The 24,012-nt window shown below is 37.6% G+C and overlaps 1 protein-coding gene and 1 non-coding gene across 4 annotated transcripts in view; both read right to left on the bottom strand.

Annotated features, from left to right (window-relative positions):
* Positions 1 to 24,012, bottom strand: part of LOC103724120 (XIAP-associated factor 1) — a 48,082-nt gene that overhangs the window by 4,518 nt on the left and 19,552 nt on the right. For all 3 annotated transcript variants that reach the window (XM_039133866.1, XM_039133868.1, XM_039133867.1), the window contains exons 4-5: positions 3,662 to 3,799; positions 3,450 to 3,571 (exon numbers count right to left, since the gene is read on the bottom strand). In XM_039133866.1, coding sequence (XP_038989794.1) covers positions 3,450 to 3,571; positions 3,662 to 3,799 — 260 coding nt within the window. The remainder of the gene's footprint in view (positions 1 to 3,449; positions 3,572 to 3,661; positions 3,800 to 24,012) is intronic.
* On the bottom strand, positions 7,896 to 8,004 carry LOC113461073. Its single transcript, XR_003383075.1, has one exon. It is a non-coding gene; the product is annotated as a small nucleolar RNA R71 (small nucleolar RNA).

The raw sequence follows: 24,012 nt of genomic DNA, 5'->3' as shown, positions 1-24,012 counted from the left end.
GCACAGACCATGTCAACACAACCAAATCATCAGGCAGTTTGGGCCTGGTTTTGTCAAAACCATAGTATACCAACTCCTATTGTGTTGGTTCAGAATCAGCACAATTGATTTTCTAATCCTTGGTCACCACCAGGTCGCACATGGTTCAGGTTGGTTCAAATAAGTGGTCAACCCAAAACAAAATCAATCCCCAATTACTTCTTAATTTTTGAACTAAAGTTGAACCAATGAATATGGGAACCAAATTCAACCAACCTGACCAATATCGGATTAGTTCATGTCGGTTCTCAGGTTACCCAAAGCAGAAAAACAATAAATAATGCAAGGTCCGCCATACCGGTACCAGTCGGCATACCGGTGGCGGCCCGGACCGGTACGAAACCGGTCCCGTACCGGTACGAAACCGGTGGCGTACCGGTCCGAACCAGTCCCGTACCAGTTCTTCAACAATAAACTACCGGTACTGGATTTCATACTGATCCGGTACCGGTTCCAGGCCGGACCGGTACGGCAGACCATGAAATAATGATTTATTGGCTCTATTCAAGGCCCCATCAAAGACAAGTATTGAACGATATAAACCACCAAAAACTCTATTTGACAATAATTAAATCTTGAAAAAAGCTACAAATTGTGGAGATAGCATGTTACAATAACGAAAAAAACCCAAAATTTGAAAACTCATAAAAAGTCAACACAAGCTATGATTCCACAATATTATATTACAATATTTATACATATAATATCATATAAGGTTGGTTGTTTCAAGCTAAATCCTCTAAGCCTGAAAACAAACCAGTCTAATCAGGATTTTCAAAATGAGACCAGAACAGAACCATCAATAATTAAATCCAAACAAAGTCAACCAAGTAAGGCTGGGTCGGTTTGGTTATTGGGTTGGCCTGGAACCATGTGACCCCTAATCACCACCATGTACCCAGATGAATGAAAGCATTTTATTAAGCTTCCAAGGCTCCCAATTATATGGCATGGAATGCATAAAAGAAAATCGGAGGTCTACTTCCAAAAACAGATAACCTGAAAAGTTGCTAGTGGAGAGGAAAAAAAGACAGAACCCAATAAGGGAGAGGGAGCATATTCAACCACCCACCTCTCTCTCTCCCCCATGCGCGCACGTTCCCCCCAAATTTGTTTCCTTTGATTGGCCTCCCTAGTAGGTACCTCACTAGAATAGCAATACAATGGCAATGTAAGCTTAGTTAGTTCATCACCTCATCTACCAATCCTGTAATTCTTATCTTTTAACACCATCATATGTCAGGCAGTCTCTAAAGCCTCCAAAGAGAAACAAATTAACAAGGAAAATTTGCAGCAAGCAAGGCCTCTAATCAAATTTTAACAATCAAATTTCCCATATTTGGTGCCAAACAACGAAAATGATGACTCTAAAATTTACATGCATCAAGTCGGTTATGTTTCAACTTCATAAATTATGAGCTTTTTGCATTTTTTCAGATTTACAGATTTAGACCACTTTTAATTTGTTTTCTAGTTCTTAACTGGTTTCTATTTCTCGAGACACTTTTACCCGTAGCCCCATAGGATACATCTCAATATGGTATTCAGTACTAAAAGTATTTGTATTTAGTATAAAATATATGTACATCTACTAAAAAAATTGTGCATACACTGTAAAAACCAAGATTTGCTGAACTAATACCAAGAATCATACTACTTAGCAATCAGTTAGATATAATGCCAGTGTACCATACCACCTAATGCACATTGGAACCAGGGGAGGGTGAGGGAGAGGGGGAGAGGGAGGAGGAGGAGGAGGGGAGAGAGAGAGAGAGAGATCAGCTCGCCTAGGCCATGGACAATGCCTCACTCAAGAGGGCTTTCAGCCAATCAGAGAGATCCTTGAATCCAAGGTCCCAGTCCCTCAATCCAACCTAGAAAGATCCTCAAATCCAAGGATTTTGTGTTTTTTGCTCTCAAATCTGATGGCTTTTTGTTGTTTTTTGGTGCACATCTTGATTGATCGAGAGACAGAGGTCAAGGGGCTTCGAATTCGTGACTTTTAGGAAAACGAGCAGGCGATGAGCAACACTTACAGGAACCAAGGGAAAAAGGAGGGGGAGGGGAAGTAGATTAGCTCGCCTGGGCTATGGACGACACCTCCCTCGAGAGAGGCAAGATCCTCGAACCCAGGGTTCTTAAACCCACGATCCAACATAGAAAGATCCTCAAATCCAAGCTTTTTGTAATTCCTGATCTCAGATCTAGTGGCTTTTGGTTGTTTTTTGGTGCAGATCATCATCAATCGAAAGACAAGGATGTCGAAAGGCTTTGGATTCGTGACCTTCAGGAACAAACAGACAATGAGGGGAGCCTTCGAGGGGATGAACGAGCAAACCCTGGATAGGAGGAGCATCGCCGTCAAGGAGGCCTAGTTCTAAGATGGTAGCGGCGAGTGAAGCAGCGAAAATATCATCATGAGTGGTTGGGCGGTTGTAGTCGAAGCATTGGAAGAGAGGATGGTAGGGCAAGAGAGGAGGATGGTGAGGAGAAGAGCCAGAAGCTTCGAGAGAGGGCAAAAATAGAGATGAGCTTGTGAGGAGACCAAACGAACAAATTATAAAGAGCCCCGAATCGAAACAAGGGGTCGTTTCATCCTGGTAACCGACTGGTTCGGGTCGGTCCGCCCCAAACTAGATGATTCGGGATGGTTTGGTTGTCCTTGGTAAAAAGGCATGTGCATTCAACTCCAATTAAACATACAGCAGGTGTGTATCTGCTGAGGTTAGGAGCAAAAGCATCCAAAACTTCAAAATTCCACCATTTTGCAAAAGAATGAAAGTAAAAAAATTAAAGTGACCAGATTTGCAGGAAGAAAATAAAAGTAGGTCAATTTTACAAAATTCCCTATTTAATAAGATAACTGCTTCAACACATTTGCCTCAAGTTTCAACATTTTCCTAATGGCAGTTTGAAAAACTTTTCATCCCTAAGAAAGTCAGGGATGCCTCAGCTAGCCTTCCAAGGTTCCCATTTAGTTCTAGTTCTATGGTTTATTCCTGTAAAAGTTGAATATAGGCCCAACATCCCTTTCATCATGTTGTATTCTTTTTCTAATCAACCAAATTATTCATGTGCTAATGCATGACCAAAGGAAGTGGTTATGTTGGGATTGTGACAAAATAGAAACAAACAATTAATTAGGGCTAGAGACCTTATGACAAAGGAACTCAAATGAATGCAGTTTTAAACTTTTGAGGGAGCTACAATTGTAGCTCAGCAAATAGATACTCAATATACTTGATAAATATTCATTTAATCATCTTTAAAATGTTCGCAAACATTACTGACAGAGAAACATTATCTAAAAATTGCCGTAAAAGTAGAAGAGATAAAAATTATACACAAGAGATGTTTATAAAATAAAGATGTGACATCAAGTACTAAAAAAGACCGTGTCAAAGCTCTACCTGGAAGATTCTGCAGTTCCATTCGAATTGCCATGAAACTGGATTTCATGGTCAATTTGTTCACGGAGTCTAATATACTTGTTACATATATGACAATATTCTGTCCGATTTCCACAAATTTCCTGAATTTGCAAGCCAATCAAATGCATCAGGACATGATTGCAAAATATTTTCAACAACACCATTTTGTCCCAATAATAAACAATTGCTACCTGATGTTTTGAGAGATCAACTGCAGGCAACGGGAACTCACAATATTCACATGTAACAATCCTCTGGGGGCATTGTTCACCTTTATGAAGAGACCAGACTTCACGCTCCACTGTCTCACTGCATAATGAGCAAACTACCTGCTTGCATAAAAATATAGAGCCACCAAACAGAAAATAATTAAGTTCATTATTGTCATAAGTGAAAGACCGGTAATCAATATGATATATGGTGTAAATTCTGCAAGCATTTGAAAGACGATTACATGGACTGGGAGGACGTAAAATACACTAATTGGAAGCTAGATCCAACTTAATATCATTTTTTCTTATTACAATTTATATAATTGATGCAAAAATGTCAGTCTTGATTAAGCAGCATACTTTGAAGTAATTGAAGAACACAAAATAAGTAAACATACTATTGTTGGATATAAATTTAGGACAATATGATCATTTTCTAGGCATTATATACCTTAGCCTATAGTGTGTCTCAAGATAAGTAACCCATCTCAACCATGGTTTGCCTTACCGGTCAATACCGGTGCGTACCAACCATACTGTACTAAACCGGTACATAGTACAGGAGGCGTGCCGATACTCGGTACGCTGAACCAAGTACCGTACTAGGAGTACCAATATTGTAATAAGATAGTACCGGTATGGGGTCCGGTACCCAGACGGCGAATCTTGATCTCAACAATACTAATTGTGAAAATGGAGCACTTCCAACCATGTTGCTAAAAAGAAAAGCATTAACAATGTTAGTTGCTTGTTAGGCAAATTATGCATGAACATCTAAATCAGGTACATTTTCAGCTTAACTAAATGTGAGTGAAAAGTTGTTCCGAACAGGCATTAGCACAACCAAGATGTGCAAAAGTGCCACGAATGCAAACAAATTGGGTAACAACGAAAAAAAGGAAACAAATATCAAAGAGAAAAGAAAGTACATAAAACAAGTAGATTCACATTCTTGCATGGAAGCATACAACATTCAAAGCACAAAAGGCTTTCATTGGCTTATATATTACTCTATTTAAAAATATAGAGAGAGAACAAATAAAAATGTATATCTTTTTAAAAGCCTTAAACCTTCGAAGAATAGCAAGATGAGATTAGACCATGCTTACTAATTACCACTCCCACCTATTTTGTATTCTTATGGATGGAGAGCACTTTTCGAATATATATATATATTCTTAAAAAAATAAAGTTTGACAAGATTTAAAACCATAAACTCATTAAAATTTTAAGCAGAAAGGTTAAAAAAAAAATTAGATGAGTTGGATGAGGACCATATAAAAACTTGGGCCAAAGAGTAAGCCTATTAGAGGTGCAATAAAAAAAAGGACAGAGGTGGCTCTCGGATGGACTTAAAGTTAGCCCAACACCTCTTTTGAAAGTAGACCTAGTAGATCCACATTACCATGAGTCCATAATTCCCCACTATCTCATTATCCCCAATCATCTCCCTAACAAACCTTGAACACATCTTCATTGTGTCTAACTACCCATTACTTCCGAATATCCCTTCAAAGATAGAAAGTCCTAGGAGAAGAAAAATGAGACGAGAGAACAAATAAAAGAAAACTAAGTATAAATGATAAGGGGTAAAAGGAAGAGATTTTTGGTAAGCAAAACAAACCTAAGATTTCGAACCCCAACTAGTGTTCCTAAAGGCTTTATTTTCAATTTAAATCTGTTTTTGTGATCAATTAATGACTTGTATAATATCACAATAGCAATTAAATTTATTTGTAGCATGTCTTAGAGTGCTGATTATACAGTTCAGTCATCAATTATGGATTGATTGGATGCTTATCACAAGTTTGACAGCAAGATATGTCATAGCATGCCGAATCGGACGGTACAGAGGGTACCGTACCATACCGGTTCAGTATTGGTACGCGGTATAGGGGGTGTACCTAATGAGAGCACAAAAGTGCGACCTACATACCACTTAAATTAGTATTATTGCTAACAAGATGATGATAATATCGCTGAATTAATATTATATTTTTGTTGGGAGCCGGTTATCATAAATCAAAGCTAAAATGCGCATTGGGTCCAAAAAGATGCATCACCACAGGCCAATAGCAAAGCGCATGGGGTCAGCCCCAGTTGCACACCAGAAGGAGCAATAGCAGACTAAGTTCAGCCGCATAGAACAGCAACCAAGGGCCTAGATTCATCATCCGAGAGGATCCAATGATCCATGGGGTTCACAGCAGCGTTCTCAGCATCCCACGCGTCCCCATGTCCATCCTTTCTTTCCATCTTCAGCACCCTCCGTGTCCTTCCGTTCCTATTTTTCCGGATCTACGTCCATCCGCGTCCCAGCTTCCACCTAGCCATCCGCGGAGGCAAAGAAAAATTGAAGAGTATTCTGTGATGCACCCCAAGCGGATCCGCGATGAAATCTCCCAGGCCCCATGCCCCAGCTTCATCCCGCAATGCATCACAGCCTTCCGCGTCCGATTTTCCAGCTTACGGATTAGCGTCTGTATCCGTTCTCCGCGTCCTAGCATTTCAACAACTTCCGGATTTGCGATCCTCTGTGTCCTTCCACTCCCATCCGTCCGCATGCGATCCTCCGCGTCCAGTCCTCCTGCGATGCATGCCAAAGGTCCCACGTCCTTCCGCGATCAGCTTCTATCCACAATCTCCCAGCGTCCGCATTTCAGCCAACCAATCCCAGCGATCCATCCTTCCGCATCCTCAGCCTTCCGCGATGCATTCCAAGCGTCCGCGTCCCAGCCTTCCGCATCCAGCTCTCACGCATTTCCATCCTTCCATCCCAGCATCCAGGATACTTGGCAGCCAGCACGGAAGGAGCATCCCGTGCGTCCGTTCACTCTCCTCTCCACGTTATCCCGTGCAATCAGGGGATCCATCGTGGGATATAGAGCTCTCTCTCGGCTGGGAGGGGGATCTCTCTTTCGAAAAAAAAACAGAGGGAAAAGCTCAGAAACAGAGGATGCTCTGCTTCCGATTTAAAGAATAAAAAGAGAGGTTGATGTTTGTAATGAGAGGCTGATTTCTTTGATGAAGGGTGATGGATGAACCTTTGCTTTATTGCTTCTTTGAAGTAAACTCTGAACTTTTATTCTATATGATTTATATCTATTGATATTTTTTGGATTCTTGCATATTTATTTTGTAGATAGTTCTTAAATGGTTTATGTCTATTGATACATGGATTGCTTTAGTATTTAGTTTGTCGTAGACGTAATAAGCACGATGAATGCTTAGACGTTGAGTTTATGTGTTCATGAAATTTATTCCATGATTAGATCTATTCTACTTTTGAATCTTTAAGTCAAGAACCGTAGAGCTTATTTCTTGGATGCAATATAGTCAAGGAGAATTTTGAATCCCTAACCATCTCTATTTAATTGATCTTTGTTTAATTATTTATTATTCTCTACTTTCAATTTCTAGAAGCTATTTCAAATCACATCTGAAATTACGTTAATAACACCTAGACCGCTCTCTGAAGAATCGACCTCGGACTTCCGAGTTTTACTGCTTGTGCGATTCTCCTGCACTTCGAAGAGCAGTTTTGCGAACACATCAAGTTTTTGGCGTCGTTGCCTGTGAGCGTCTGATTTGTTAGTATATTTTCAGATCCAATTAGAGATTTAGTTTAGGTAAGTTTCAGCTCTTAAAAATAAAAATAAATAAATAAATAAATAAAATAGAAAAAAAATTTGCATGCTAAAGTGGAATAGGGACGACACCGGTTGATTAAGTCGTACAAATTTTGACAATCCTTTGGGACACATTCCTGAGATTCCTTCGCAGAGTCTCACACCTTGTGAAATGACTAATTTAAATGAAGATGCGGGGAGTCACCACGATCGAGAACGTGAACTCCCTGTTATGACTTTGAGACAATACCTACAACCTACTAGGACTAGTCAGCCTTCATGCATGATTTTTTCTGATAATGTAGGATATTTTGACATCAAACCAGGGGTAATTCAATTGCTGCCCAAGTTTCACGGGTTAGAGTCCGAGAGTCCTTATCTTCATTTAAAGGATTTTGAAGAATTGAGCATCACATTCAGGGTGCCGAACGTCACCGAGGATGTCCTCAAGCTGACGTTGTTCCCTTTTTCTCTGAAGGATAAGGCCAAAACATGATTGAACTCCTTGCGGCCTAAATCAATTGGAACCTAGCAAGAGATGAAGAGAGAATTTTTGAAAAAATTCTTTCCCACACAAAGGACCAACTTTCTAAAAAGGCATATCAGCAATTTCCAACAAAAAGATAATGAAACCTTTTATGAATGTTGGAAGAGATTTAAAGACCTCCTTCTCTAATGTCCTCATCACGGGTTCGAAACTTGAAGAACTATTAGCTTTTTCTATGAAGGTTTGTCTCCATAGATGAAATAGTTTGTAGAAACCATGTGCAATGGTATATTTTTAGGAAAGCAACCTGATAAGGCATGGGAATATTTTGATTTACTTGCCGAGACTGCCCAACTTTGGGATAACGGGGATAGAAATAATAAACCTTTGCCCAAGCCTACAAGCTCTGGACATGGGGGCCTTTATAACCTTAGAACTGAGGATAATCTTCATGCTAAAATGGCAGCCCTCATTGGGAAGGTAGAGAAAATTGAACATAGGAAGGTTGAGACTGTCAAGACCATCGAGCTCAGAAACGAATGTTGTGGGATTTGCGACATGTCTGGTCATTCCACCACAGATTGCCCCACCATACCTACATTCAAGGAAGTCTTGCATGATCAGACAAACGCTATGAACTCCTACCATAAGCCTTATAATGATCCATTCTCAGATACCTATAACCTTAGTTGGAAGAATCATCCAAATTTTAGCTGGGAATGATCGTCCTCATCCGTCATACGATCCTGCTCCTCTACTTGCATGTCCTACTTATGCACCAACACCCCCTCAAAAGCCGAGTATCGAGGATATCTTGCAGTCTATACAATCTTTTCTACAAGGTCAAGCCGATATCAATGCTCAAAATACTCGAAATTTTGAGGATATAAGAAATCAATTGTCAATGTTGACTACTATTTTAAGTACTCAGAAGAAGGGTAAGCTTCCAGCTCAACCCCAACCTAACCCACAAGTGCATGGTAGTAATGTTACGGCTCCTAGTTCGCATCCAGAGCATGTGAAGAGCATCATAACTTTGCATCATGGGAAAGTCATTGATCGGACTATCTCGTTGGGACCGCAAGTCGCTTCTAATTCTAATCTGCCTAAGACTGATGAAAAGGACAAAAAAGAAATTGAGGTCCCAACCTCTACAGAGAAAGTCAAATATCCTTATCCCCCACCTTTTCCACAACGGTTAAGACCGTTGCAAAAGCTCGAACCAAATTCTGAAATTCTTGAGCTTTTTAAGCAAGTCAAGATCAACATACCTCTTCTTGATGCAATCAAACAAGTGCCCTCATATGCCAAATTTTTGAAGGACTTGTATACTGTCAAGCATCGATGAAATGTTAAGAAGAAGGCATTCTTGACTGAAAACATGAGTGCTATTTTGCATCACAACATTTCTCCTAAATATAAGGATCCAGATTGCCCAACCATCTCATGCATCATTGGCAACTTTAGGATAGAGCGAGCATTGTTAGATTTAGGGGCGAGTGTAAATTTGTTACCATATTTTGTATATGAGCAACTTGGTTTAAGTGAGTTGAAGCCAACCTCCGTCACTTTGCAATTAGCTGACGGGTCAGTCAAGATTCGGAAAGGAATTATCAAGGATGTGTTGGTCCAAGTAGACAACTTCTACTTTTTTATCGATTTTATCGTATTGGACACACATCCTGCTTCAAACTCATAGTCTCAGATTCCAGTTATTTTAGGACGTCCATTTTTTGCAACTTCTGATGCATTGATTAATTGTAGGAATGGCGTCATGAAGCTTTCCTTTGGTAACATGACCTTGGAACTGAACATCTTTAATGTGTGCAAGCAACCCAATGATTCCGAAGAGAGTAAGGAGGTTGATTAGGTTGAAACCATCGCGGAAGAGTATTTGCAAGCTGCAGCATTTAACGACTCATCTGGCGATCACTTAATTGATTGGTGCTCTAATGACACCGATGGTGATGATTTGTTGGTCACACCTAGTGTGGACCGTTCAAATGCCATGATGATCAATGGGTGGAGATCAAAAGTAGAAGAATTTGAGCAGCTGCCACCTCAAGAGGTGAAGATAGTACCATCCCATGAGCAAGCACCTAAGCTCGAGTTGAAACCCTTACCGAAGGAACTCAAGTATGCCTTTCTTAGACCCGAGGATACTTTTTCCGTAATCATCTCGTCTGTGCTTGATCATGCCCAAGAAGAAAAATTACTTGCTGTTCTAAAGAATCATAAAGAAGCACTAAGGTGGTCTATTGCCGACTTAAAGGGGATTAGCCCCTTGATTTGCAAGAATCAGATATATTTGGAGGACAATGCTAAAACCACGAGGCAAATGCAACGCAGGTTGAATCCTACCATGAGAGATGTGGTTAAGACGGAAGTCCTCAAGTTGCTTGATGTGGGTATTATTTACCCAATTTCCAACAGTAAGTGGGTAAGCCCCACTCAAGTCGTGCCTAAGAAGTCGGATTTGACGGTAGTTGAGAACGAACAAGGTGAATTGGTCCCAACTCGTGTCTCGACGGGTTGGCGCATGTGTGTCGACTACCGAAAGCTGAATTTGGTCACAAGGAATGATCACTTCCCTCTACCTTTCCTAGACCAAGTGTTGTAGAGAGTGGCCAGATACGATTTCTATTGTTTTCTCGATGGCTATTCTGAATATTACCAAATCGAGATTTCACCAGAGGATCAAAAGAAGACTACCTTCACTTGTCCTTTTGGCACATTTGCTTTCCGACGGATGCTATTCGGGTTGTGCAATGCACCTGCAACATTCCAAAGATGGATGCTCGGTATCTTTGAAGACATGAACGAGAAATTTTTGGAAGTGTTCATGGATGACTTCTCCATTTTTGGCAACTCATTCGATGATTGCTTGTCACACTTACAAGCGATCTTAGCTCGATGTATGGAGAAGAATTTGATACTGAAGTGGGAGAAATGTTACTTCATGGTACCAAAGGAAATTGTCTTAAGACATATTGTTTCATCGAAGGGCATAGAAGTCGATAGAGCTAAGATCGATTTAATCGCCAAGCTACCTGCACCCAAGACGGTTAGAGATGTTAGATCATTTTTGGATCACGCCGTATTCGATAGGAGGTTCATCAAAGACTTTAGTATCATAGCTAGACCATTGTGCAACCTCCTATCCCTTGATACACCGTTCAATTGGACTCAAACCTGTCAAGATGTGTTCTCGAGTATGCCCTCCGCCTCCTCTTTTTCTTGGGTCTATCACTTCCGCTCACTAATCTCTGTCTTCGACAAGTTGAAATCTATGCTTATCGCCGCACCCATCGTGCAACCACCAGATTTGAGATCATGTGCGACGCTAGCAACTATGCGGTAGGAGCTGTCCTAGGACAGCGTAAAAATAATAAGCCATATGTCATTTACTATGCGAGCAAAATCTTAAACGATGCTCAAATGAATTACACCACTACCGAGAAGGAATTACTTGCAATAGTATTTGCATTAAACAAATTTCGTTCTTAGGCCCTGTTTGAGGGAGCTGTTAGTAGTAGAGCTTTTGGAAGTAGAGCTGTTGGAAGTAGAGCTGTCTGAAGCAGAGAGTTTATAAAAAGCTATTTGCTGTTTGGTAACTATATTTCTAAAGTGCTGTGGCACTTTAACATGTCTTTGGTAAATAAACTGAGAAAGTACTTTTGTATGACAAAATGACCATAAAGGACATTACCAGTATTATACAACAGAGCATAATAAAATATAGTATATATTAATACATAAATATATGATATAGTATAATTAATGTAATGTAATATAATATTATTATAATATAGTACTATAACATTATGTATTATAGAATAATAATTTAATATAATATTAAATTATTTAACATAACATATCAATGTATTATGATATAATGTAATATAATATTATATTTATAGTATAATATAATAATAAATATATAAAATATTATAATTATAGTGTAAATTAATTTTTCATCCTTCTAATGACTATTTATCTCTCTAACAAATTTTCTAGCTAGGTAATAAAATTGGTTAACTAATTACTAATATTTATTTTTATTTATTTATTTATTATTTTATTTCATTGAAATATAGAAGGGACGCCGGCCATAGGTGGTGGCCGGCATGGTGGCTGCCACCGTAGGCAGCCACGAGCTTCCAAAACAAAAAAAAGAAAAAAGAAGAAGGAACAGAGGCGACGGCGTTGAGAGGAAGAAGAAGATAGAGAGGGGGAGGGAGAGGATGGGTGAGAGAGGAAGAGGCGGAATGAGGGTTTTGGAAAAAAAAAGTGTGATTTAAATGAAGATATTTTGGTTCAAAAAACAACTTCCCGACAAAGCTGAAAACAGTGTTTTCGGAAAGCTCCAAATTGGAGCTTCTCTCCAAAAGCTGTTTTTAGCTTTCCGCAAAAGCTGAAACAGCTTTCCGAAAATTTTACCAAACACCATTTTTTATCTAAAAGTACTTTTGGAGGATCAGAAAGTACTTTTGGCCCTCCAAAAGCTCCCCCAAATAGGACCTTATATCCTTGGCGGTCCTATTGTTATCTTCACGGACCATGCAGCACTAAAATATTTGCTGGATAAGAAAGAGGCCAAACCACGCTTAATACGATGGATATTTCTATTCTAAGAATTTGGCATCACTATCAAAGATAAAAAAGGAGTAGAGAATGTGGTCGCTGACCATTTATCATGGCTAGTTTTTCATGATTCGGTGCTACAGTTTTCCATCAAGGACTCATTTCCTGAAGAGCAGTTGTTTGCACTTTCTACTATGCCATGGTACACTGACATATAAATTTTCTTGTTACGAACAGGATTCCGGAGCATTAGGGATCAACAGATAGAAAAAATTTCTTACGCGAAGTGAGGAATTATTACTATGACGAACCTTATTTGTTTAAATATTGCAATGATCAAATCTTTAGATGATGCATACCGAATCATAATATACAAAGCATACTCTCTGCCACACTGATGCTTGTGGTGGACACTTTGCCTCCAAGAAAACCGCTGCAAAGGTCTTGCAATGTGGTTTCTATTGGCCTACTATGTTCAAAGATGCCCACGAGTTCTGCAGGACATGCGATCCATATCAATGTATTGGAAGTCCAACTCCTAGGCAAATGATGCCTCTTCAACCTACTACTGTTATCGATATTTTCAACTATTGGGACATCGATTTCATGGGCCCATTCCCACCGTCTTTTGGATACGAGTACATTTTGGTTGGCATTGATTATGTGTCCAAATGGGTACAAGCCATCGCTTGTAGGACCAATGATCACAAACCTGTCCTAAAGTTTTTGAAAAAAAATATTTTTTCACGATTTGGGATGCCTAAGGTCATAATTAGTGATGGTGGAAAGCACTTTTGTAATAAATTTTTGAAGACCTTATTGAAAAGTATAGTGTCACTCACAGAGTTGCTATCCCGTATCATCCGCAAACTAGTGGCCAAGTAGAGTTAGCCAATAGAGAGATCAAGCGTATTTTAGAGAAAACGGTGAATCCATCATGAAAAAATTGATTCTTGAAACTTTCATATGCATTGTGGGCTTACCGTACAGCATACAAAATCATTCTTGGCATGTCTTCCTACCGGCTAGTCTACGGAAAAGCGTGTCATCTACCTGTAGAAATAGAGCACAAATCATATTAGGCGATTAGAAAATTGAATTTTGAATTGCAAGATGCCGGTCTAGCCAGAAAGTTGCAATTGAACGAGCTCAATGAAATTCGCAGGGATGCCTATGATAATGCTAAAATTTGCAAAGAACGGATAAAGATTTTACATGATAAATCAATTTTGAAAAAGTCTTTCGAACCTTTGCAAAAAGTTCTTGTATACGATTCTCACTTACATCTGTTTTCTGGCAAGTTACGATTAAGATGGACAAGTTCTTTCATTATAAATACTGTTTTTCCACATGGGACAGTTGAGATTGAGAATCCACGGAATGGTAAGATTTTTAAGGTGAATGGACACAGGTTAAAACCTTTTCTTAAGAATTTTGTAGATGAAGAGGATTCCTTTTCCTTGGAGGAGCCTTCTTATGACCGGCCATGACAGCCAAGGTACACGTATATTAGTTAGGATTATTTTTTCTTGTATTTTTCATTTTTTTATTTTGTAGGTCTATCTTTTCTGGTTATCAACAGCTCCAGATAATACTCTACTCCCTAATATTATTTGTCTCTCATATATTGTTTCCTTGTATCCATTATATTAAGGACCATGCAATGTTCAAGTTGGGGGGCTGGAAATACTTCGTATTCCAAAAAAAAAAAATCGATTTATGATATTATCTTTTCGAGCAAATGCACATGTATTTTTATATTAAGTTCATGCAACTGTTAAGGCAAGGAACATGTGTATACTTCGACTGATCATTATTAGATCCCCGCACATGCACTTATGACAATAGGAAGGCCACAGGAGTTCACAATTGTTAACTGCATTAGCAGACTAAGTTCAGTTGCATGGAACAGCAGCCAAGGGCCTAGATTCATCATCCGAGAGGATCCAACGGTCCGTGAGGTTCACAACAGCGTTCTCAGCATCCCACGCATCCATCCGCTTCTTCCGCGCATCCCCGCGTCCATCCTTTCTTTCCATCTTCAGCACCCTCCATGTCCTTCCGTTCCTATTCTTCCGGATCCGCGTCCGTCCGCGTCCTAGCTTCCACCCAGCCATCCACGAAGGCAGAGAAAAACAAGAGAGTATTCTGCGATGCACCCCAAGCAGATCCGCAATCAGATCTCCTAGGCCCCACGTCCCAACTTCTCCTAGCATCCGCATCCGTTCTCTACATCCTAGTGTTTCAGCAGCTTCCGAATTTGCGATCCTCTGCGTCCTTCCATTCCCATCCGTCCGAATGCGATCCTCCGCGTCCAGTCCTCTCGCGATGCATGCCAAAGGCCCCGTATCCTTCCGCAATCAGCTTCCATCCGCAATCTCCCAGTATCCGCGTTTCAGCCAACCAATCCTAGCAATCCATCCTTCTGCATCCTCAACCTTCCGCGATGCATCCCAAGCGTCCGCATCCCAGCCTTCCACACCCAGCTGTCACACATTTCCATCCTTCCATCCCAGCGACCAGGATACTCAGCAGCCAGCACGGAAGGAGCATCCCGTGCGTCCGTTCACTCTCCTCTCCACGTTATCCCATGCAATCAAGAGATCCATCGCGGGATACAGAGCTCGCTATCTATATCATGAGCTCTCCCTCGGCTGGAAAAGGGATCTCTCTTTCGAGAAAAAAAAACAGAGAAAAAAACTCAGAAACAGAGGATGCTCTGCTTCCGAAAGAAAGAAAAAAAAAAGAGGCTGATGTTTGTAATGAGAGGCTGATTTCTTTGGTGAACGGTGATGGATGAACCTTGCTTTATTGTTTCTTTGAAGTAAACTCTGAACTTTTATTCTAAATGATTTATATCTATTGATATTTTCTGAATTCTTGCATATTTATTTTGTAGATAGTTCTTAAATGGTTTGTCTATTGATATATGGATTGCTTTAGTATTTGATTTGTCGTAGACGTAATAAGCACGATGAATGCTTAGATGTTGAGTTCATATATTCATGAAATTTATTCCATAATTAGATCTATTCTACTTTTGAATCTTTAAGTTAAGAACCGTAGAGTTTATTTCTTGGATGCAATATAGTCAAGGGGATTCCAGATCCCTAACCATCTCTATTTCTTGATCTTGTTTAATTACTTATTATTCTCTACTTTCAATTTCTAGAAACTATTTTGAGGATGATAGTGTTATTTTGATGATTAACAAGCATTTAACAAGAGTATGTTATAAGTTAAAACAATACTTCATTTATAAGTCTGTTACTCTCAGTATATTTGTATAAATTGATATAGATACATTTCATTGTTTATTTGAATGAATCTAACCTTGAGATGCAGCAAAGTGTGGATTGAGTCGACCCAAAGGATGATTGGGTCGACCCCGGCACATCAAGAAATCATTTGGCACACTTCTGCAAAAATGGCACAGATGAACAGTGTGTTGGGTCGACCCAAGGAAAGCATGAGTCGACCCAAACATCAAGATCCTCAAACAGAAGACAGAAAATGGTTCTCTGGATTTACTGAGAGGGTCGACCCAAGATATAGTTGAGTCGACCCAAGCTTGAGTCGACCCAAACCCTGAGAGGGTCGACCCAAAGGCAAGACAGAACAGAAGACAGAAAAGGTTCTCTGGAAACCCTGTTAGGGTCGACCCAAGAAGAAGTTGAGTCGACCCAACTGAACCTTGAGTCGACCCAAAGAAAGGTTGGGTCGACCCAAGTGAAGGAAGGCTGAATTTCAAGTTTCTGTGGATTCTGAGAGGGTCGACCCAAGGAATGTTTGAGTCGACCCAAGTGAAAGTTGGGTCGACCCAAGGACAGGTTGAGCCGACCCAAGCACGGGCAGAAGCATAACGGCTAGTTGTGCAGAAGTGCTTTTTGGACTCCCAACGGCTATAAACGGCTAATTTCTTCAATCAAACGGTCAGGAAGGACTATTTGGAGGTTGGAGAAGTATTTAAGAGGGAGTATTCATCAGAGGAAGCAAGCTTTGGAAAATACATCAAGTGCATTCAAGAGAGAACCCTAGCAAGGCAAGCTTCATCCAAGTGCTTCATTCAAAAATCAAAAGAAAGTGGTTGAGCAGATTCAAAGAGTCATCAAGAGCTCCATCCACCCTTGAAGAGTGAAGCATCCTTAACAAAGAAGAGAGAAGTCACATCAAGCGATAAATATTCTCTAAACTCTTTTTTGTAGATTATATTGTTATATTTGCTCATCTAGGAGTTTAAATCTTCTTCCTTTATTTATTAAACTACTTGTAAAGGTTGGTTGGTTAGCCCGCAAAACCAACGGAATAGGTTGATTGGTGAACCCGGAAAACCAATTGTAAAGGTTCGTTGGTGAGCCCGTAAAACCAACATAGGTTGTTGGTAAGCCCGTAAAACCAACGTAGGTTGTTGGTGAACCCGTAAAACCAATTGTATAGGTTCGTTGGTGAGCCCGTAAAACCAACATAGGTTTTTGGTGAACCCGGAAAACCAAAGTGTAAAGGTTTTTGGATTGTGAGCCCGGAAAACAATCCAACTGTAATCCGCGGAATTATAGTGAATTCCCAAGGGGTCGCTTGGGGAGTGGACGTAGATGCTAAGGAGAGCACCGAACCACTATACTTCTTGTTGTTTGTATTGTGATTTGTTTAAGTTCACTAACTCATCATTTATCACAAGTAAGATAGTTAAAATTAAAAGAAACCAATTCACCCCCCCTCTTGGCTTGTCACCTTGGGCAACAAGTGGTATCAGAGCAAGGTGCTCCAATAGTAATTATTGATCTCACAATCAAGAGTTAAAGATCATGACAACCCAAGTGGGATGTTCTATGAGTGAGGGACAATTAATTGATAGACCTCCACTATTTAATGGTATAAACTACACACATTGGAAAGCACGCATGCGCATTTTCATTCAAGCACATGACTACGATTTATGGAGTATCATAGTCAATGGGCTACATACAAATGCTAATCATGATAAAAAAATGGCTCAGCAAAATGCAAAAGCCATGAATATTCTATATTGTGCATTGGATAATAGTGAACTTAATAACATATCTTTTTGCATGACTGCTAAGGAAATATGGAGTATGCTTGAAGTTAAATATGAATGCACTAACATTTCTAGTGAATTTGAAACTAGCTCCGAAGAAGTAGAGCAGCAAACTGAAATTAAAAATCCTTGCTTTATGGCACATGAAGATAAGGTATGTATTGGAACACAAAGTGATTTCTCATTCCAAGATAAAATACATGCTGAAACTCAATCTGATTTTACATTTGATGAACTTCATGATGCTTTTTCTGATCTATACTTAGAATATAAGAAGCTTAGTTTAAAGAATAAAAAGCTAAATCAGAAAAATCTATCTCTTGCTGAAAGCTATGATATAACTCAGAAAAATAATAAATTACTTTCAGAAGACAATGAAAGGCTAACTAAAGAAGTTAACAAATTTAAGCCTATAGTTGAAAAATTTACTATCAGCTCTGAAAAACTGAACTTAATGATAAATAATCAAAGAGCTGAATTTGAAAAGGCTGGATTAGGATATCAATCTTGGTACACACAAAAATTCCTTAATGACATATGTGTTAAATCCTCCACTATCTATCATAAAACGGATTCTAATTTATCTGATGAACCTAATGAACAAAAACAGAAAATTAAAAATCCATCATCTACTTATATTAAATCGATGTTTGTTAAATTTAATAAGAGTATGCAGAAATGCATTCCTTATAATCCTAAAATCTGCAAGCCTATGGACAAAATAGCTATTAAGAAAATATGGGTTCCAAAAGGAACAATAATAGCTAACCTACAAGGACCCAAAAGAGCTTGGGTTCCTAAGTTGAAAATCTGAATATTTTCTATAGGTGTGTCTAGCACTCAAGGCTCCAACAAAAGATGTTAATTTAGACATTGGGTGCTCTAGACATATATTAGAGAATGAAACTTAAAATATACTTAAGAAAAGTAATTGAAATGAAAAGAATAATGAAATTAGTAATCCTTGCATCTCATCATTCTCTTTGCCTTAGTATCTAATTAAAACATAAATTGCAGGTATTAATCAATTTTGTGATATAGGTAATATTTTTAAAAACATAATCAAATCACTTCATTTTATAGTATGCTTTACTTACTGCTGGATAAGTTGCTAAATGATTAATCAATTTATTAAGAATAACTCTATGAATTCTCTATATGCTTGATTGAGAGTTTTTATCAATGGTATTATCTTTTATTGATCATAGACATGAGAATGTATACTTCGTATGACTTTAAATATATGCACTATGAATACCAAGATTAAAGAAACCACTTTTGGCATATAAAATCAATTCATACTAGTATGTACTTAATCTCAAAAGACCTTGTCATTGGCTTACTTAAATTAATTTCTACTAGGTCAAAGTCTGTGCATGTCATCTAAAAAAACAAACTAGAATCATTTCGAAATCTGAAAACATTGTTTCCACCTCTTAGTCTTTGAAAATTCTCCATAAGAACTTATTTGGATCTCTAGGATAGTGAGCCTAGGAGATAAGCTTCTTGACTTTGTAATTATGGATGATTTTTCAAAGCTAACGTTGGTTTTATTCTTGGCACTTAAATTGAAATATTTTCTGCTTTGGCACAAACTTACAAAAGGTTTCAAATGAAAAAGGTTTGCAAACTGTGAAAGTATCATGGCACAGTTTTGAAAACCAATTTGTTAATAAGGTTTGCACAGAAAACGGTATTGAATACAATTGTTTTTGCACCAAGAATACTATTACATATAGGGGTTATAAAAATATAAAAATAGAACATTTGTTGTGTAAGAACAATGCTTTGTGATAGCAGTTGATTAATACTATCATCACAGCTTGTCATATTATAAGATTTCTATTAAATCTATTTTTAAAGAAAACCCCATGTGAACTCATGAAAAACTGAAAATCAAATGGCGCATACCTTCATGTTTTTCAGTTATACATATTATATTCTCAAGAATGAAATATATGCCAAATCTAATAAAACAAGTGTTTCTTTGGATATTACTCTTTAAGCAATGCATATAGAATATTCAATGAAAAGATACTAGTTGTAGAAATATCAATTTATATTATTCTTATTAAAACTAGATCTTTTATTGAGAATATAGTTTATCATTTTGATTCTATGTAACAATCTGAATTTTGATAGAAACAACTGTTTAAGATAATTTGATTAAAACTTAGCTAGCACGTCTTATTGATAGTTATCTTAAGCAAATAGAATCTAAGCTAAATTGATTCTGAAAACAAGAAATTGATTTGACCTTGATGAATCTTCCTATTGCCTCACATGCTTGTTCTTGAACCATCTTGGTTAATGAAACTATCTCTTTAGTTCAAGTGACATGTGCTTGCTTATATTTAGGCAATCTCTTGAGTAAAGTGACTCAACATTCAATTATTGTCATATCTTATGTTGAGTCATCTAGTTAAGAAATATGTTGTATGAATGTTTTGTATCTTGAAGCAACTAATGACTTTCTTTCAAGAAAGAAAAGAAGTTTGTTAATAATGCAGGATCGTTGAGCAAGAAAATGAGAGATTTCAACTTGAAGGACACCTCCACATAAGATACAATAAACATTCATATGCAAACAAGAAAGAGGACCTTCTTCAGCCAAACGTTCACACATAAGAAATCTAGTTTGACTTGAAGAATATAGAATGAATCGGTAATTTTAGGTACCTCTCTCATAAATTAGCTGAGCAAAGTCTATAACTTAAATCTTATTGTGGCATGGTTAAAATCTTTAATTATTAATTTCTTGATATCATGTCTATATATGTATTAATTGACTTATGCTTTTAGAAATTGATTCATGGTTTGCTCAAACTAAAATGTTCCTTTGCCTATATCATAACCATCAAATACACAAGTATATGCTTAAAATGCTGATTTGAATTGACTTGTGAGAAGCTATGAATTCTTGAGCATAATGAAAATGTTGTTTGCATGATATACATCTGTATGATACATAAGATTATTTCTTTATTCTGCTCTTTCATGTAAATTACTTGAGAATAACAAAAAGAGAGAGAGATAAAGAAAAGTAAATGGATCTTATTCAAGAGAAGTAAAATCTAAGTAAAGGCAAATACTTCAATCTTAAGGAAAAGAAAAACAAGCATAATACATTCGGCACATTTGTGAGACTTGTGAAAGAGATAAAATCCGTAATTAATTACAGAAAAAGTTTGAAGTGAACATTTTAACCCTTCTATATTGCTCATCATAGGGATGGTGCCAATGGGGAGGCTAGTGGTAGTACCCGGCACTATTTGACCCAACTATTCGATGTAGGGCATATTAGGGACGGCACACGAGGGAGGCTAGTAGTAGTACCTCGTGCCCCTTCCAACTCCACCGGATAGGGAGCAAATAGAGTATAAAGCATAGAAAAGTAAAACCAAAAGAAATGAAGATTAGAATATTCACTGAGTGGTTAAAGGAAGAAATTCAAAAATGAGGAAATGAATGACAAGATAAATGAAAGTATAAAAAGCTTGTGAAAAGCCAAATGAAGTTTCGATCACTTGAAAACACACCTTAAGGATAAAAGCTTAAACTTAATTTAAAAATGCTTCTATCATTGCATTTTTTGTAACTTTCATTATATACTTCAATGATTGCATCATTTTGGGGAATAACTCAATATGATTTCTAGATGAAAACTACGGTTTAAGAAAAATAGAATTACTTTGGATACTTGGTTGTTGGCTCCGATACGCATCTGAAACATATCATTTTTTATCTTATAAGTGTACTGAAATTGGTCTAAATGATGTGTTTTTCAATGATCTTGATTGCAAATAAATGGTTCTAAACATATGATATTATAGAAGAACAAAAAAAAAGGTTTGAAAGAAAATGCATCTTTTGAGGGGGAGCTTTAAATACTCAATCTCTTTATTGAAAATTATCTTCAAACTCTAAACTCTCAAATGGAATGATTAATTAAGGGAGAGAAAGAAAATTTCAGAGTGAGAGATCATATAGAACTTAATCGTATAAATTCGCATCTAAAGATGAGACAAAGAATACTAAATGTAAAGTGGTATTAAACTTTGTGCTTCATTGAATATCTTTTGAAAGTTGGATTTCTATCTGTATTCATCGGTAAATCATTTATTTCTGAAAATTAATTGAAAAGGATTCCATCTGTCTTAGTTTCGAAAATTTATCTTGGAATCTACTTATGAGTTCTTATTGGCTTGCACTTTAGTATTTCAATCCTGAGCCAATTCATTTTAATTGATTTTGATGCTATGATCTTTAAAGGAGTAAAAGAAAGTCTTTAAGAAAGCTCTAAAAGAACTTTCAAAGCCTTGAATTTTATGTATCCTACACTGCATAAATTCATGTTTTGGTATCTATGCCCCAATACTTTTATATCATGAAAGAACTTTGAAGTCATTAAGAATTAAGGATTCAACATAATCTTATGTTTTTCGAGTATATAAGGTTTGATCTTTATTTGCTCTTATACTATACTCTGAAAATTAATTAGATTGCTCTCATCTTGCTATATACTTAATATATATATATATATATAAAGGTGTTGAATTTTCATTCGTGCCTTCTTTGAATATTATTCTTGATACTTCTTGAAATAACTTGAAAAAGATTCCATCTACACTTGATTTGAAAAATATCTTTGGAATCTACAGTTAGAGATCTCTTTTGGCTTACATCCTAAATATCTCATTCCTAAAGCCAAACACATAGAAATAAGATATCATTTTATTAAGGATCATGTGCAAAATGGAAACATATGTATTGAGCATATATGCACTGAAAAATAATTAGCCGACATATTCACAAAACCCTTGAGTGAAGATAGATTCTGCACGCTAAGGAGGGAATTAGGCATATGTGATCCTTTTTATTGAAGAGATATAAAAGGGAGCAAGCAGTCTCATGATACATTCCTCCCATTTCTAAAAACCCATGAAACATGAGTCAAACTTGTAATCTATAGATTCCTTACTCATGTATCATTGTCCCAGAAAGAATTTGTAAGGATTGGAAGCAAGAAAAATTTTTTTTTAGAAGCGAAAAGGAAGAGAAAGAAAAAATTTCTGAACTTGGGTCGACCCAACCCAGAATAGGGTCGACCCAACGTTGAGTCGACCCAAGAAAATTCTTGAGTCGACCCAACGTTGGGACCCCACTGTTAAAAGGGGGACCCGTGAGCTATCTAGGGCACTGTTTACCCTTTGTCCTCTTCCGAAAACCCTATTTCCCACTCTCAAATCTTCTCCAATCATCTCCAAACAGTAGATTACTTCAATATCTTGGAGAAATGGGACCCAAGAGAGCCGTAGCCAAGCGATCCGGGAGAGTCTCACGATCTTGTTTAGAGCCTAGGATATGTATCTAGTTCTCATATGTATTTTGTGTTGATCATATATTTTGAACCTCTTGATTGAGGAACATTGTATTTGCTTTTGTTTTTGGCATGATTGTACTAAAATGTTCCTATTTTGATCAATGAAGTTTGAATGTTTGTTATTTATTGTGTCTTTTCCCATGTACCTATTTGATGATAACAAAAAGGGGGAGAAGTAAAGAAAGAATAATAGGGGAGAAGTAAAGATAGAGTAAATAGAGTAACAAAAAGGGAAAGAAGTAAAGAAAGAGTAATAGAGGAGAAGTAAAGATAGAGTAATAAGAGGAGAAGTAAAGAAAGAGAAATAATTTGTAAAACAAATTGAAAATCATATAGGAAAGCATATACATCCAAGGGGGAGCAATTTGCAACAATGAAAATGATCAAGTCAAAAATTTATATCAAATTTCAGAATTTGGCACATATAATTTCAGAATTTGGCACGCACCTTTCACACCTCGATACATAACCTGAAACTCATGTTTTATCTCAAATTTTTGGAGTTTCATCTTTAATGAATTATAAATGAAAGGGGGAGTAATTCAAAAAGTCAAATTGGCAACATTTGAATGATATAGGGGGAGACTTCACTCTTATATATGAAAAGCTGAAATTCAGCAAGTTAAGCCCTTTCAAAAACTGATTTTAAAGACAAGTATCAATAGGCTCATACTCTTTATTTTGTAATCATCAAAAAGGGGGAGATTGAGGATGATAGTGTTATTTTGATGATTAACAAGCATTTAACAAGAGTATGTTATAAGTTAAAACGATACTTCATTTATAAGTCTGTTACTCTCAGTATATTTGTATAAATTGATATAGATACATTTCATTGTTTATTTGAATGAATCTAACCTTGAGATGCAGCAAAGTGTGGATTGAGTCGACCCAAAGGATGATTGGGTCGACCCCGGCACATCAAGAAATCATTTGGCACACTTCTGCAAAAATGGCATAGATGAACAGTGTGTTGGGTCGACCCAAGGAAAGCATGAGTCGACCCAAACATCAAGATCCTCAAACAGAAGACAGAAAATGGTTCTCTGAATTTACTGAGAGGGTCGACCCAAGATATAGTTGAGTCGACCCAAGCTTGAGTCGACCCAAACCCTGAGAGGGTCGACCCAAAGGCAAGACAGAACAGAAGACAGAAAAGGTTCTCTGGAAACCCTGTTAGGGTCGACCCAA

Source organism: Phoenix dactylifera, chromosome 14 (genome assembly GCF_009389715.1).
Source record: "Phoenix dactylifera cultivar Barhee BC4 chromosome 14, palm_55x_up_171113_PBpolish2nd_filt_p, whole genome shotgun sequence".
NCBI lineage: Eukaryota > Viridiplantae > Streptophyta > Magnoliopsida > Arecales > Arecaceae > Phoenix > Phoenix dactylifera.
This window is presented reverse-complemented; position numbering and strand designations above follow the sequence as displayed.